This window comes from Osmia bicornis, chromosome 3, assembly GCF_907164935.1.
Source record: "Osmia bicornis bicornis chromosome 3, iOsmBic2.1, whole genome shotgun sequence".
Classification (NCBI taxonomy): Eukaryota; Metazoa; Arthropoda; class Insecta; order Hymenoptera; family Megachilidae; genus Osmia; species Osmia bicornis.
The window spans coordinates 11,575,122-11,591,546 of record NC_060218.1 but is presented as its reverse complement, the minus strand read 5'-3'; the positions used below and the strand labels follow the sequence as shown (position 1 = coordinate 11,591,546).

The 16,425-nt window shown below is 38.7% G+C and overlaps 2 protein-coding genes across 39 annotated transcripts in view; both read left to right on the top strand.

Annotated features, from left to right (window-relative positions):
* Positions 1 to 225: 225 nt before the first annotated feature.
* Positions 226 to 9,582, top strand: LOC114880949 (glutamine--fructose-6-phosphate aminotransferase [isomerizing] 2-like). Of its 4 annotated transcripts, XM_029197475.2 has the most exons (15): positions 226 to 399; positions 1,707 to 1,814; positions 1,958 to 2,047; positions 2,150 to 2,293; positions 2,401 to 2,567; positions 2,674 to 2,812; positions 3,663 to 3,686; positions 4,799 to 4,819; positions 6,261 to 6,418; positions 6,558 to 6,797; positions 6,864 to 7,062; positions 7,137 to 7,381; positions 7,475 to 7,630; positions 7,717 to 7,845; positions 7,920 to 9,582. In XM_029197475.2, exons 1-15 carry the CDS (start codon positions 390 to 392, stop codon positions 8,163 to 8,165), a joined length of 2,076 nt encoding a protein of 691 aa, XP_029053308.1. In that variant the 5' UTR covers positions 226 to 389; the 3' UTR covers positions 8,166 to 9,582. The 4 variants fall into 4 exon arrangements, with proteins under 4 accessions (XP_029053308.1, XP_029053310.1, XP_029053309.1 ...); XM_029197477.2 differs by lacking the exon at positions 3,663 to 3,686; XM_029197476.2 differs by lacking the exon at positions 4,799 to 4,819 and having other exon boundaries at positions 227 to 399.
* Positions 9,583 to 9,940: 358 nt separating this feature from the next.
* Positions 9,941 to 16,425, top strand: part of LOC114880753 (calcium/calmodulin-dependent protein kinase type II alpha chain) — a 94,158-nt gene continuing 87,673 nt past the window's right edge. For 4 of the 35 annotated variants that reach the window (XM_046285099.1, XM_046285097.1, XM_046285092.1 and 1 more), the window contains exon 1: positions 10,294 to 10,700. In XM_046285099.1, the coding sequence (XP_046141055.1) occupies positions 10,636 to 10,700 (65 nt within the window). In that variant the 5' untranslated portion in view covers positions 10,294 to 10,635. Of the gene's footprint in view, positions 10,701 to 16,425 lie in introns of all 35 variants that reach the window. The other 31 variants (XM_046285082.1, XM_046285083.1, XM_046285081.1 and 28 more) reach the window with 21 other exon arrangements.

The window sequence follows — 16,425 nt, the reverse complement described above, 5'->3', positions numbered from 1 at the left end:
AAATACCTTGGTGATAAGCGTAAGCGTGTTATCGGAACAAAGGTTTATCAACACATAGAATCTTCTATTACGGTTTCACGCACAATGTACGATTTTTTTCTGCTCTTTTCCCCACTCTCTTCGATTACAGGTCCGATGATTTTTCCTTCCTCAACCTCGTCAGGATTCACCCGTATCATCTAAAAGAAAATTCGCTTATCGACAATTGCAAAGAACAATCTAGTCGTGACGCGATCCGCTCGATCGTCTATTGGCAGGTCGGAGTCGAAATCGGATTACACTCGGTCGATTCATGCAACTCGCGATCATTATTTTTTTCTTTAACTATTAATTCGAACCGTGCGAGCCATCACGTTGCTTTTTCCACCACGACGATTCATTTCGGACCAATGTCGGGCGGTACGTTTTCTGGAAAATATTTTCAATTTTCCAACTTACTTCTTTATTCATTAGCGAGTGAAATAAATTGAAATACTACTAACATAAGTGAAAGATCAATTAAGAAATCTTATTGTGAAGTTCTTTACGTGTGTCGCGATAATTATTGACGGAGGTCGTAAACTTTTTCGATTTAGATAGGGATTTGTTCAGGTGAAATTGATCTTTTCGTTGCTAAGGGTCTAAGCATTAAAGGTCAATATCAAGTGTAACAGTGGTTAATTTACAGTGGAATAGTCATGATAGTAAATCTACCGTGGTGAAATTGTCATTGGGGGAGTCAGAAATCGCATTGACGCGACATTAGATTTTCTGTCGCGATATCGGACTAGAAAACCAGAAATTCGATGCGATGACGAGAAATCCAGTGCTCTAAATCGACTTGGATTTTTCAATACGAGAAAAATCATGATATTCCGTGTCATGGCATTGAAACTTACCATTTACTGTCACTTGAAAGCGTATCCTAATGCTCTCCAGGTTAAAAACCGTTTCTAAGTTGAACGCCTCGTTTAGAACTCGATACTTCGAAATTCTCGCAGTAAGACACCGTACCCGATAGAATTCCATATCGAACGATCGGATAGCGATTCTGAATCGAGACAGCAACGTAATAACGTAACGTTATATCGTAAAATGTTGTTAACCGTCCATGGTCATCGTAACATGGAAAATTGATACAATATCGACGGCTGTATTAGATAGAGAACAATATTCCGAATATGGCTGAATGGGATAACAATAATATTCTACTAAGCATTTCGTACATTCTTATGCACCCAAGCTTTCCCTTTCACCTGTGAGTCTGTACAATTGAAAATTATCTGTTTTCATTGTACACAAAACATGATTTTGTGTGTATGTGTGGGGGTTCACGGGCAACGACTTTTTGCATTTTTGCATTTTTGCAATGCCATAGAGGACCTCGAACGTTACGTCACGTTAGAATCAGCTTTCCTGAAAACTATTAAAAATTAATTTTTTAATACAATACTATCTTAAAAGATTCCTTGTCAATGATTTAAATCATTTCCGCGTTCCATAGTCGTGACCTCTTATCAAGAGAAAGAAGAAAAGTCGAAAGGAATTAAAAAATCGGGGTATTCGAAGGTCTACCGTTTTCTCTTTCTCTATTCCAATGGTAGGGAAAGTTACTGTGAAGAGTGATTAATCGTCTGATAAAATTGTTACGCGGTTGTTGCATAAATCAATCTACCTAAATATTTTTCTTGCGATATAATTACAAAATCAGTTATTTTGTTACACAGGAATTTTCGCATACCTGAATTACCTGACGCCAAAGAGCAGGAAAGAAATTTTGGAGCTACTGGTTGGCGGATTGAAGAGATTGGAGTACAGAGGCTATGATTCAGCTGGTAATTATGTACCTCAGAAGATGTCGAAATTTCTTTTACGAAAGAAAGATTCTAAGAATCATTTATGACATCTCCGATTCCGGGAATAGAGAGTGAAATCGATGAAAGAGACGGTGGTCAATACGAGCTTCATTTTCTTTTAGGCGTCGCCCTTGACAGCGTCGACGGCAAGGATATCTGCATTATTAAAAAGCAAGGGAAGGTTAAGGCTCTTGAAGACGAGATTTTTTATCGTAAGTGTATATTAGAACATTTCAGTTCATGGTACTCATTCGAATCCGTATAGAAACTATTTTTGATAATGAAGACACGACGGGTAATTTAAATTCTTCTAGGTACCAATATTGATTTCGAGTCGAAAACATGCAGTCATGTGGGAATCGCACATACCCGTTGGGCGACTCATGGTGTCCCATCAGAAGTGAATTCGCACCCTCAGAGGTCAGACAGCGATCATGCTTTCGTAGTTGTGCACAATGGTAAGAATTTATTAACCTTCTATTATAATAATAAAAATTATTATACATAAAATTAGATAGAAGATTAATATTAATATAATGTAACTAATTTTTGTATTGTTTTGAAGGTATCGTAACCAACTACAAGGAAGTGAAGACGTTCTTAGAGCAGAGGGGTTACACCTTCGAGAGTGAAACCGACACGGAAGTAATCGCGAAGCTCATTCACCATTTCTGGGTACAGCATCCTGGTTACTCGTTCCGTGAACTCGTCGAACAGGTTGTTCAACAATTGGTGAGTATTACTTCATCACTAGTTAGAAAACTACTGCGGTAAATATAAACCTCTATCGCTTTGAACAATTTTATTACACTTACACCTGGAAATATTAATATTTCAGGAAGGAGCATTTGCTCTCTGCTTCAAAAGTAAGTACTTCCCAGGCGAATGCGTGGCAACCAGAAGAGGATCGCCCCTTTTAGTGGGTATTAAAACGAAAACATTGGCCACGGATCATGTGCCCATCCTCTACGGGAAAGGTAAGTTTGTCCAATTACGTGGGCGGTGTTCGCACGAGTTTTATTAAAGACGATTGGCTTCATAAATTGGTAAACTTATACAGAGAAAAATCACAAGGCTATTTCTGGTCAATAGAGAAAAAAATACTGACCGACACACGGTGTATCGGTATCAACATTGAAATATAAACGCTTTTTTAAAACATAATTTTCAAAGGGTAAAAGGCAAATCAAGTGTGATGGCATTTCTAATCGTTAGACATTAAATTATCCCTTCCTTGTCTATGTAAGGAAGGAGGGATCGCTGTGGTAATTGGTGAACATACAAGGAAGTAAATTATATATATGTCTCATTCGTAGAAAGTAATTTGCAGAAACATTAATAGCATGCGCCTGTTGTAATCTTATATTTACAACTCGTGTATTTCCAGAAGGATTTACGTTTTATCCTCGATATAACACACTAAGTCGTATCATTGCATTACCACCTTTTTACGTTCCCGTTCAGTGTTTTTAATAAAACATAACAGAGCGAAAACGTCTGGCTCGATAACACGATGATTAACAAAACTGAACGATACTAGTAGAAAAGTATCTTGTTTACGCCAAATGTTTAACAGGGAGTTAAATATCGTTACATTATCCCGTAGTTGCTTGTGACCAAATAATTAACATCTTAATTTTTCATTTGTTTGTAACATCTTAGCACGTTGCTAGTAAGTTTTAGTAGCATGGTGTCGTTAAATTTTGTTAATTTAATTTTATACATTTCCATCGGTGATTACGTTTTTTTTTATGATAGATACTATATGATGTTTCTTTTGCATGAACACCTACCGGTTATGTTCTCCAACTTTCCGTCTCTCAACAGATGACCTTCCATGCGTAAACAAAGGTATATACACTACTCTATACACTACACTACACTTATCTTATTTACCTTTCGACAACACTGAACCTTTCATCTTCTATGTTACACTTGAGATTGAATATTTCTGTTTTTTGTATGATTATTAATGTTATACCTACACTACGCTACACTACCCTACACTACACTACACTACCCTACCCTACACTACACTACACTACACTACACTACACTACACTACACTACACTACACTACACTACACTACACTACACTACACAACACTACACTACACTACACTACACTACACTACACTACACTACACTACACTGTACAACACTACATTACACTACACCACACATCACTATATTAAATTGTACCGTACTGTAGTGTAGTATCATTCGTAATTTCAAAATTTATTCAATGCTTATGAAAGGTTGAATGTTCAGTGAAATGTATGCAATACTAATTTTCCTTAATACCTGTTACGTGTATTTGGTAGAAAATTTTCTCGCGGAAAATTTTCTTGCTATAACTTTCAAGAAACACGATTCCTAATCGAATATTTTGTGTCCATGCGCCTTGTCTGTCTTTCGTCAATTACTATTTCTTGCTTCTTTTCTAATTAAAAATAACCGTTGGCTTTTTCTTGCTCATTCCACTTGACGATTTGTGTAAATAATAATAAAAATACACTTTATACAAAACTTATAATATTATAATATTGTACTTTCAATCGCTTTCAAGCATAATGGAAAATAATTAATCGTATTTATTTATTGAATAAACATTTTTTTCCAGTAAACATTATTCATAAACATTTTCTTTTTAGTTTGCAGTTCTTGATAGAAACTTACGCACTCGTAGCGTTGTGATTGTAGGGTTTTGTGAAAAGATATTCATTTTCGGATATCAATTAATTAACTTAGAACCAATCACAAATTTTTTACTGTTACTTTTCTTGCGAATATCTTTTCATAAACACCTGGTAACAAGTTAGTTCACGTTTTACGTATACTTGTTCCTTTTTTTTGCGTTCGTCGTTATATTTTTGTACCGCTATTAGTCACTGCGTTACTTGTTTGTTAATTGTTTTGTTTTCTTTTTCGTCTTCCCCCTCCGCACCTCCAAATTTGAGCAGAAGGTGAAGCGCCAACTAAAGGTAATACTTTACATTCATATACGTTCCTTTTCCCTTCGCTTGCCACAATATGTATATCCCACAGCCACGCTTTCCACCGCTGTGTGACAATCTTGAACCGCATATACATATATCTGCTTCAATCGAATGGCAAATTGTTATCTCATGGATTAGTCTAAAGGATTCACACATCGTGCCTTACGGTATTTCGTCACGCTTTTTACTCAGTACGTATTTAACTTCCATGCGTTTTCCTTTCAGTTTGGAAACAGAGGAGGAGCAGATTGCAGTAGTGCCTGTCAAACTGTCGCAAATTTCGCAGGTTTAAACAAAAAAGTGTTTTCTCACACGAAATGAAAGAAGTAAGAACCGTGTTGCGATAATGGTGCTGGCGCTGTTGTATATCTGACCCAAACTTTTAAATAGACCGCTGTTTCTATTCTTTTATATTTGTTTAAATAGGTGTTTCTTACTTTTATCAACAGGTGTTGTAAGCTTATCTAGCTTCAACGAGATTGTCCAACATTGGGGCTATTTAATAAAATCGCATTTTATATACGTTAACATTTAACCATTGTGTTTGTGTCACTTTTTTTTTTTTCATTTAATGTCGCCTGCTAATACCAGGTGTATTGGAGAATAATCAAGGTAGCTGTTAACCAGTATTATTCATTACATTTTTGCCTAATTCGGTGTGGGGCTTGTAAACATGAAAATATGACGCAATGCAAAGAGAATTGAATTGTTTATTTTATAATAGTTTTATTGTTTTATTTGCGTTGCGTCTGTATGGCGTATCGGCCATGTCTCTTATTCAATGGCTGTAAAGAAAAATAATAGAAAATGACCATTTTTAGAACTGAATATAAAAGCAAAACTTTCCTAATTTTTCATTTACTTCTAGAATTGGTCATTTTCTATCACTACCTTTTAGATTCTTCCTCAAAGTGCTGTAACTACTTAATTAACAGTGGGGAAAAGGGAAACATTACGTTATTATAAAATAATTAATTGGTTATTATTATAATAATTAATTATTATTTTTATACGATTTTGAATTTTAAAAACAGCACTAGTAGCGCTATCTGAGATTTAAAAAGCCTATTTTAGTCAATTAAAAAGAAAAGTTTTTACCAGATGGCGGTGGAGGTGCTGTTTCAAATATGGATTGATATTAAACAATAGTGTAATATCTTCTCTTACTTATGTTCGAATTAAATAGTTAGAGCGCTTTCAATATAAATATACAGGACAATGGTAGAAGGATGCGAATTTTGAAATATAATGGAAAAAAAAAAAATTCTGTTATATACATATACTTCTACCACGGTACTTTTTGTATATAAAAGTAGAATACTTGTATTTAAGATAATAAATCATTGAGGTCGAATTGCACATGAGATTATTAACTATCAAGATATATAGATATAATACAGCGGAATTGATGTTTGTTTTTTTATAGATCACCGTCCACACGGCCGCCCTACGGAACTTCCGGTGATACCACGCAGCGACAGCACGTCCGAGTTTCAACCCCTCGAGGACAAGGAAGTGGAATATTTCTTCGCTTCTGATGCTAGTGCTGTCATCGAACACACGAAGCGCGTTATATTTTTCGAGGTAAATTACAGAATACTTTGTAATTACCGATACAAGCTTATTAAGTAGAAACAGAACATGTTCTTCAAGACCTTCAGACCCTGGAATTCCTGATTCCGCATAAAATTTACCAATAACTCAAAGTGTGTTTTGTTATCAGGACGACGATGTTGCTGCTGTTAAAGAGGGTGCTCTTAGTATTCACCGACTTCGTCGATGTATGGATGATCCCCATGCCAGGGAAATCACCACCCTGAAGATGGAGATCCAACAAATCATGAAGGGCAACTACGAGTATTTCATGCAGAAGGAAATTTTCGAGCAACCCGAGTCGGTGGTGACCACCATGAGGGGACGATTGAATTTCCGGGATAATTCTGTTACATTAGGAGGTATTAAGGTAAACGAGGTATTCTAATATTTTATGGGATCTTATTTGACATCTTCTAATACTTTATTTCATTAGGATTACATTCCTGAGATTAAGAGATGCAGGCGTCTAATGCTCATTGGATGTGGAACAAGTTACCATTCCGCTATAGCAACCAGACAACTCTTGGAAGAGCTGACTGAACTGCCAGTTATGGTTGAATTAGCCTCTGATTTCTTAGACAGAAATACACCAGTGTTCAGGGATGATGTATGTTTCTTTATCTCGCAGTCTGGTGAGTTGTACTTTCATCAATATTCCACTGAGAATCTTCAGATGATGTTACTAATTATTATTTTCTTCTGATAGGAGAGACTGCAGATACACTGATGGCTTTGCGTTACTGTAAAGGTCGTGGTGCTCTAATCGTTGGAATTACCAATACTGTTGGTAGCAGCATCTGTCGCGAGTCCCACTGTGGTGTCCATATTAATGCTGGACCAGAGATTGGTGTAGCCAGTACAAAGGCGTACACTTCTCAATTTATTTCTCTCGTTATGTTCGCTCTGGTTATGAGCGAGGATAGAATCTCTCTTGGTGCTAGGCGTCACCAGGTATGTATTATCTATTCTTAGAACCGTCTGCAGAGTTTGAAGGTCTCAGGACAAACATAAGGATAATGGTGTATAACATATTCCTTTTGGTAGATCATTGAAGGATTGAAGAATTTGGACAACTTAATTCGTCAGGTTCTACAACTTGATGAGAAAGTGAAAGAACTGGCCAAGTCTCTGTTTCAGCACAAATCTCTGCTCATTATGGGTAGAGGATACAATTTTGCCACTTGTATGGAAGGGGCATTGGTATGTATTAAATGAAGACTTTGTTCAGGAGAAGAAGTTAATTTTGAAGGGTTAAAATACTAAAGGAAGAATTTCTTAATTTGCAGAAAGTGAAAGAATTGACTTATATGCACAGCGAGGGAATCATGGCAGGTGAATTGAAACATGGACCCCTAGCACTCGTTGACGATTCCATGCCCGTGATAATGATTGTTATGAGGGACCCCGTTTATGTGGTAAATAGAATCTTTCATAAATAAATGTACATCAAATGCACGTTGCATTCATTGAATTTCATTATTCTCTTCAGAAATGCATGAACGCTCTGCAGCAAGTCACAGCCCGAGATGGCAAACCGATCGTCATATGCGAGGAAGGGGATGAAGAAACAAAAATGTTCGCGGACAGAGTTCTTGAAGTGCCTAAAACGGTCGATTGCCTGCAAGGAATTCTCACAGTCATTCCAATGCAATTATTATCTTTCCATATCGCTGTTCTCCGCGGTTGCAACGTAGATTGTCCTAGAAACCTGGCAAAGTCGGTTACCGTCGAGTAAACGTTAATTAAAAATATCGTGAATATGTTTCAGAACACAGCATAGCCATGCTTGAAATGATTAAGAATCGTCTCTGTTATAAAAATGTTATGATATATGAACGAGGAGCGATTTTGATAGGAACACGTCGTAGTATTCGAGTGATCACACAAAATTCACTATTTAAACAGGTTTCTAAATAATTCGTAAATCTAGATTCGTATTCGTATTAGAATTCGAACATATAATTAGAAACAGATATTTCTTATAATCGTACGTGTGTATTAGAGTTTAAAAACTTGGACCATCGTTAGCCTCTAATTGAACGATCCAAGACGATTACTCCGCTAAAAATCAAAGATAATGTTCCTTTATTATGGGAATACACGAAGGCGGTTCCCAGTTAATGATTCCAATGCATTTAACACGATTGTTTGTATCCATATCAATACGATAAGAGCCGGAACAAAGGACACATGACGCTTTTCAGATTACAGACTAATCGTGATTCTATTCCTTGATCAAGTTATAAGACTGCGGTTGTAAAATTACGTTATTGTATCGCAAACATGTTTTACGAGGTTTACGTGTATCATTCTGAAAAGTGTACGTATGGGTGTGCATGTGAATATACATATATACATATATGTGTGTGTCGTAAATTTCAATTGAAACGGAAACGCAGCCACAATGGACACGGAGAATTAGGTAATGGGTAGAAACAATAATTTATAGAGATGGTAATTGGTACGGTGTTCACTTCGGTGTAATGGAGTGATTTGTACGCATTCAAAAATTCGTATTTTGTACAGTATTTTAGAGGAACATATGAAATTTGATACTTTCCCTTTAATTTTTCTACGGAGACACATTAAAAGTTAAGAGAATTTTGTTATCGACACGGTGTATATTCACTTCTAACTTTAGAATTATGTAAACATGAATTGCATCCAGCAGAAATTTTTTTAATAAAGGAAACGTTTACTGTTTGCAAGATAACATGATCCAAGATTAATCAAGGTGTTGGCAAAACCTATGAAGTCAAATATAATATTTTCAATGAAATATACAGTAGTGATACCAATAATTAATAATTAGAATAACGAATATTCAAAGTGAGCATGCATATTATTCGTATTAAACTATTATACCATGCGTTCAGAATAGAATGAATGTATTGTATTTATACTGTAATTGAGTTTAAGAAATAAGAAAAGAAAAATTTTCTTTGAGAAAAAACGGCTATAATTGGTATGTAAATGTACGGAAAATAAATTGTTAAACAAAAATTGAAATATATTATAAGAAAGGAAGGGTATCAGTGAGTTCTCTGAACAATTTTCAAATAATTAAAAATAAATATTTTTTTTTAAATTTAATGATACCACTTCTTTTATATTCATGATAAATATGAATAAAATTTGTATATCATCTATAAGTTCGAATCTGTTTTAATTTCTCGGAGACCTGTGCTCGTTGTATCATTCTAATTGGACGTGCGCCAAAAAACCGATCGAAGTGATACCGAAACTCCGTTCAGACGGCGTATGCGCCAGTAGTAAATCTTGTGTTTATGTCGGACATGCGGGATCGAGTCAGTGCGCGGTATCCCGTCTAACCAGCGACGGTCGCATCTCCTTCCGGTCGTCGAGATCGTGAAAAACCTAGAACAAAAAAAAAAAACGGTGCTACGATTACCATTCAATATTTCAAACGGATTACTTTTTCGTACATCGAATTTCTGTAACGAACGAACCTTTCGTTAAACGAGAATACATCTCACGTATGGTCGCGGTATCGTTACGTTACGTTGAGAAAAAAAAAGGGAGAAGAAAAAATAACGAATAGAAAAAGAAAATTGTGGCATGAAGCGTGATCCTGAAAAGTTAGCCGCGTGATCAAGCATAATTCCAGGTGCTAAATTTAAATGTGTTGCCTCGATCCCCTTGGGTTATTTCGCCTAGGTTGGCTGCGCTTGAACGGGTTGGTAGAGAAGCTGTATCGTCAGCTCTGCCGGCAGTGGTATCGTTGTTGATTGTCGCTCCGTTACTAGGTTTTATACACACACTCGCGTCGTGGTCGCCATTGCCGGTGGTAGCGGCAGCAGCGAATCGTTGCTTTTGCGCAGTCGCGAGCCACCACCACTACGCGAGTCAGTCGACGGTCTGCCGGCGAGCAGTGCGGATGCGTCGTGAAAGGATTTGATTGCTGTTGCCCGCAAATATTTGCTGGCACGACCGCGATTTGCCCCACCGTCGGTGCCACGGTAACGCACGGCTCCCGCGGACAGAAACCACCTCCCCTCTGCCCGGCCCGACGACCCTCCCTCCCGAACGGTTACCCGGTGTTCTACCAGCGCCGCGGCGGTTCCCCTCTATTGATCGAATTTGACCTGCGAAGTTTCCCCTAGCGTGTGCGGTAGTGGCGGCCGGCAGTGGCTCTCGCGCTTACGTTGCTCGGTTAGTGCGGTAAATAATCGCGATACCTCGGCATGGCTACTCCGACCGCTTGCACGCGGTTTAGTGACAACTACGACCTTAAGGAGGAACTGGGCAAGTAAGTAAAAAACATTTCAAATTATTTATTAAAAAATAGAATACGACCGATCAACGAAGCGAACGTACAGAGAAAGAGAGATCAGGCTGAGGTTTCCGCGTGTTATGACGTTTGTTTCGTTTCTCTCTATCTTCATGTATACATATATACATACACGTCCCTCTCCCTTTCCGTCACTCTTTCTCTCTCTCTCTCGCTCGCTCGCTCGCTCGCTCGTTCGTTGTATCATCTCCATTGTGCATTGTCGACGTGTGTTACACGCGAACTCGTGTCACGAGCGTTTCGTATGTCGAGATGTATCTAGTGTCACCGATTAACTGGTACCTCGTCGCCGGTTCGTTGCTCGTGTCATAGATGGACACGCGAGTGACGATCCGTTTAACGTGATCCCTAGCAGACAACGCCGTGTCGCGTCGGCCATGATTATTCTCTACGTATGCGGAGGCTCTTTCCTCTCTACCTTCTGTGTCCCCGCTTTACGTTTATCGTTCGCTTTTCTCTTGAACTTTCTCCTACCGTGAATCTCGTCGTTTTCGTTCTTACGCGTCCGTGTCCCTTGCTTACTCGACAGAAACATCCCGTTGCATTTCGTCTATATTTAAGCGGCACGGCCTGTCTGCTCGTGGCTCAAGCTCTATATATAAAGCGTCAGGGCGCTTGCTATCGTGTCTTGTGCCATCGTGGTGGTCTCACCGTCGAAAACGAAGCATCCGCATCGTACGCGGATCTGTCACCGAATCAATACGATGTCGTCGCGCCGCTTTTTACCTTCATCCCCCTCCTTCGACCTCTTTCTCGCGCTTTAGTGTTTTCTCTCTTCTTTACCGTTCCTTTCTACCATCTTCTTTATCTCCCGTTTCTCTTTCACCGGCTGTCTTTCACAATCGCATGTTTGCCTTTTCTTTTTATCGTTCCTCCGCAACCATTCTATCGTCCCCGTTTCACCGACGGCAGGTGGTTGCAGTCTTGCACGACGTTGTCCCTAAAAGTTACTAGATCTCCTCGCGCATTGTTTTCTTCCTCTCTATCCACGATACGATAAACGTTACGATAGAATCTATCGGATAGATTCTCAAAGGTTTATCCTATTTTATCTTAATTATCACAATAACAATTACAAAGCGTTTATCATGATTGTTTTCATAAACTACCCGAAAATTATTAAGTTTTCTCGTTGGAAGGTCGTTAATCATCGATGCCAAGCACAATCGTCAGGCTGACGACCGGAAAATGACTGTAAATATCACGCGGTCTTTCCTCTACTCTAGGCTAGGAGTCACGATGCTTCCGTAGGTATCTTAAGGGTACGAGTATGGGTATCGGGTCTCGTGTCATCCGTGACCTCGGCTGACCTCGACTCGTAGCCGAGGAATCTCTTTGGCCCCAACCCATGCACACGAGAAGAAGGAAAATTTCTGACCACACCCCGCGTCTTTTTGAGAGAGTTTGTGGCACGGTCGATAAACATGGAGCGTAGAGCACGCGTAGAGCACGCGTTACACAGTGTTACCTGGACGCTCCGATTGGATGCCTTGTTATTGCCGCTTTTTCTATTTTATTTTTATCGATCACGATACTCCAGATTATTTATTTTACTAACGATAAGTAAAATCGTTGATTATTCGAAAAGCGGTTAATCGAATTATAGGCCATCGACGTTAGCCGGGTGAATGAAATAAATATAATAGTAGTATTAACCGCTTTAAGACGGAGCCGGACGGCACTGAACGTTCCTATGCGGCCAAACGCTGCCAAGTAGTATTGGGTATGGTGATCAGACCGTCTCCTCGCGTTAAGTGCAGGCTATCAATCAATGGCGCGACGTTTCAACTTATACCCGATACATATACCTCATCTTTCAAATATAAAATGTTTCCAAAGGATTAATAACGTCAGGTTGCGAGGTTGTCAATGTTCAATTCAAGGATACAAATTGCAAGTATGCTTTCGTGACTAATTGGGACTATTTTTGGGTTACCATTTCTGACTGCGCGGCTGTGTTTCGTTCTCGTTAAGTTACCAAAACCGAGACCGAATCTATTGTAATTTGAACGGCTTCACCGCGGGATTCGCAATTAGGCCTGGCTGATTTAGAATATCGTCAACGCGTGTAAACACGACCGAGCGATTCTCGTTTGTTTTCGTGTACACAAGGACGATTCACCGATCGAGTAACCTCTATCCTCAATTTTCGAATTTCAAAACGGTTAAGTATTGATTATTCCTTATGATACGTCCTTTAAGCAAGGAAATTCAAATCCTTTAATTTATAACTCTTTACTAAAGTGATTAGTTATATTCTATTTTTGATAAAAATCAAGGTTTCACAGTTTCGAATGTGATCGTTCGGCTGAGGTTATTTTCGTTAATTATTTGAATGTTTAACTAATTTCGATGGCTCCTGAGAATCCATGCACGCGCCTTCTCGGGATAATCAAAACATTTTCCTCGACCGGTTCCGTGCTGAATAATGCACGTTCGTGCCAGGCTAGTTGTGCATGTCGCGCGACCAAGGAACCGCCTCTTATCGTTCTAATCATTTTATGCTGAATCGCGAGAAGATCATCTTTCCCGTGTTCGTTCCTTGATCAATACTCTAGCAAACATTTGCAACGATATTTAAATTTTTCCATGCCATTGATGTAACATTATTCGTGAATGTTAATAAATAAAAAGCTTAATTCTAGAATTCTAGAAATGAAAATGAAATGATCGCACGTTGAATAATTGTAATTATAACGTGTCTGACTGCACACGGTCATTTCCACTGCGCCAGTCAACGCGTTAATTATTCGATTGCATTACATTCGAGGTGTCAGACACCATTGACTGTCATAGCAATCAACGTGTTAATCAATTGTAGTACAGTTAAATCCGGACAGTCGCTAGTCGTGAGGAAATTTTCGACGCGTTCTAAGCAAAGCGTTCGTTTATTTTTTGCAAACGTTTAAGAACCGAGACTGGTGGAATTTATTACTCTGTATACCATGTGATTTATCGTGGAGGGTGTAGAAGTGTTTCTGTGCGTCACGTCACGGTTAGAAATATGTGAGGTCTCAGCGTTTGATCGAGTGTCGCGTGTTAAGAATTTATACATAGAAAGAAGAAAAGAATCAAGAAAAAAATAAGGAGAAGAGGGTTTTAAACGAGTCGATGACACGATACGATTTTCTATTTTGTCTGTGAAATAATCGACGATAATAAACTGTCGATCATTTCTTTTTTATAAAATATACAGGAGGCGTAGTCTTTCGGTTTCGTTACTGTTTCCTCGTTTTTCATTGCGTTCGATCGTTTCGTTCGCGATTTAATTATCTGTACGGTTCGATTTCATCTTGAACCTGGATCAAAGTTTTCCAGCTCTTTTTTTTCGTCTGCGAATACAATGCCGATTACAAAACAGCCACCGTTCCAACGGGAACTCGTTAAACATTCAGTTAACTCAGGATCGATTGTGAACGCAGTTTCGCACTTCCGGGTCGCAGCGTTACGCGATTCAAGCTCTGCTACGAATTTGCTGCCACCATTCAATTTATTATCGGAGAATTTATTTTATCGCGAAATTATGTTGCCTAACGAAATTCGCGAACTATTTCTTCCTTTCGTTGAAATTCCATTTTGGAAATAGCAAATAAATATGAAAAAAAAACAATTCTCAATTTCCAAAATATATTTATTTTTAGATGCTCAAGGACCATATTGAATAGTTATAAAAATACTACACTTTTGGAAATTTATTTTTAAGAATAAACGATAAAGATAGTCTTTTATAAGAAAGCTAGGTTATTAAATTGAATGATGTAGTAATAAGAAGTGATTTTATCACATTCGAAGGGCAAGAGATCGATCGTTTCGTACGGCTATGTCTGTTTACATGTCCGCGTTTACATCGATCATACACGTCGTCAATTCGTGACCTCGGATTACGGTTATCCCCCCCCCCAGCCTGACCGTCAACAAACAGATGGACAAACGTATCCGTCTGTATTTCGACGTTGATATTCACAAGCAGGTATCCCGAATTACGATTACATACATCTGAAAATTGTTCTCGCGAATCTTTGTGCGCGGCTCTGTGCTTTTACTTCGAATCACTCTTTGAGGATTCATCAATCACCGTGAACTCGTTTCGATGAATTCTGAAGAGAGATGAATGTTTTTGAAAATAGAAACACGGTTGACAGTCGGCTTCGATGAAAAGCTGCCACAGGGTAAATGATATTCGTTGATGTATTCTTAAAAAGCTTACTAGAATTAGCGAACCACGGAGAGAGGCGTAATTTTAATTTAACGCATTGTTAACTGGTCACGAGCTAACTCGTGTTTGCACTTGCATTGGCTACTTTAATTTTCGAAACCCAGGGTAATATGGGATATTGTCAAATTTTTCTTCGTCGTGTTCAATCGCGAGATAATAGCCGGTCGGTAAATTTTATTCAAAATTTATGCATTTTATGAATTTATTAATTGTTAATATTCTAGTATAGATTTTGTAAGTTTGGGTCACGATTGACCCAGCTTCGTTGTTCAAGGGTTAAATAAAGGAAACATTTGAAAGGCAGGTGTAAATGAAAGAAAAATGGTAGCATTGAAAGCAATACACCGTCTGATCTTCGAATCACACTCACAGATGTCTGTTCTCGTTTCATGACACTCGATTATCGGCGAAGTGATCCCAGGATATCTATATTCGTATTCATTCGATTCGATTCGATTCGATTCGATTCAATTCGATCGTCGAGAGTCGGCTCGGTATTGGTGTTTACAGGCAAACCGATTCGTATGTTAGTTTTGGCAACGGGCTACGCTGACATTAAGACCGAGGGTAAATATTGGCTCTATCGAAAAGCTCGAGGGAAATGCCAATTCCCGGTACGAGGTTGCGCGTTCCACGAAATCCTTCGCTTTGCAGTTTTTCGATTTCCGGTTCTGCTTCGTGCTTTCGAATTCCTCGCGAACGTAACAAAGGGGCCACCGTCTGATGATTTCTCGCAACCACTTTCCTACTAGTTTTAACCACCATTTCACGGAATTGTAAAACACTCTTTAATGGTACAAACCTTTATAAATTTAACTATTCAAATTACTACCTCCAAAATTATTTTCCTTTTATATTTTATTCTACATTATTTCTTTATTATCATAATAAAATTTTCATTGTCACAATTGACTTAAGACCCATCTTCAATTAAAAATGGCACGGGTCATTTGATAGCAGACTTATCCTTTCGGAATCCTTCTGAAAAGCAATTAGTCTCGCGAGAACTCGCGATGCGGATCGTTTCAATCGGGCAGTCTCGCTCGGCTCGATGATGATGCGCGAGCGCCGCTGAAAATTACCAGGCGTTTCACGGTTTTTACGATTCTCGAAGATGACATTTTTACCAGCGGTTACGGGAGCCAGAGGCTTGTTCCGCTTTACGCGGCAATTTCGTCGCGAGCACGCGCGATAGAGCTGCAGAGACAGTCGTATGGTAACACCAGGGTGGGAACAAAGAAAAAAAAGGAAAATTCATAACTCGCTGACGAGAGAGATCGTCTGGTGGAAGGATTACTGGGTAAAATCGGATTGCAACGGCTCGTAGAGGATGCTTTGAAAACCAGAGAATTACAGCCAGGGTATAATATTTTTTTTTCACACGGTTGTCGTTCGACGAGAAGGTGTCTTGTAAAATTTCTTTCCACCTCCATACTCGTGATATCGTGGTGCAATTAACGACGGCCC

What these genes read in the sequence shown, in the direction of transcription:
- LOC114880949 (XM_029197475.2), top strand. An exon ending in AGCGCGTTATATTTTTCGAG is followed by an intron (nt 6,419 to 6,557) that starts GTAAATTACAGA and finishes TTTTGTTATCAG; the next exon opens with GACGACGATGTTGCTGCTGT. An exon ending in TTGGTGCTAGGCGTCACCAG is followed by an intron (nt 7,382 to 7,474) that starts GTATGTATTATC and finishes TCCTTTTGGTAG; the next exon opens with ATCATTGAAGGATTGAAGAA.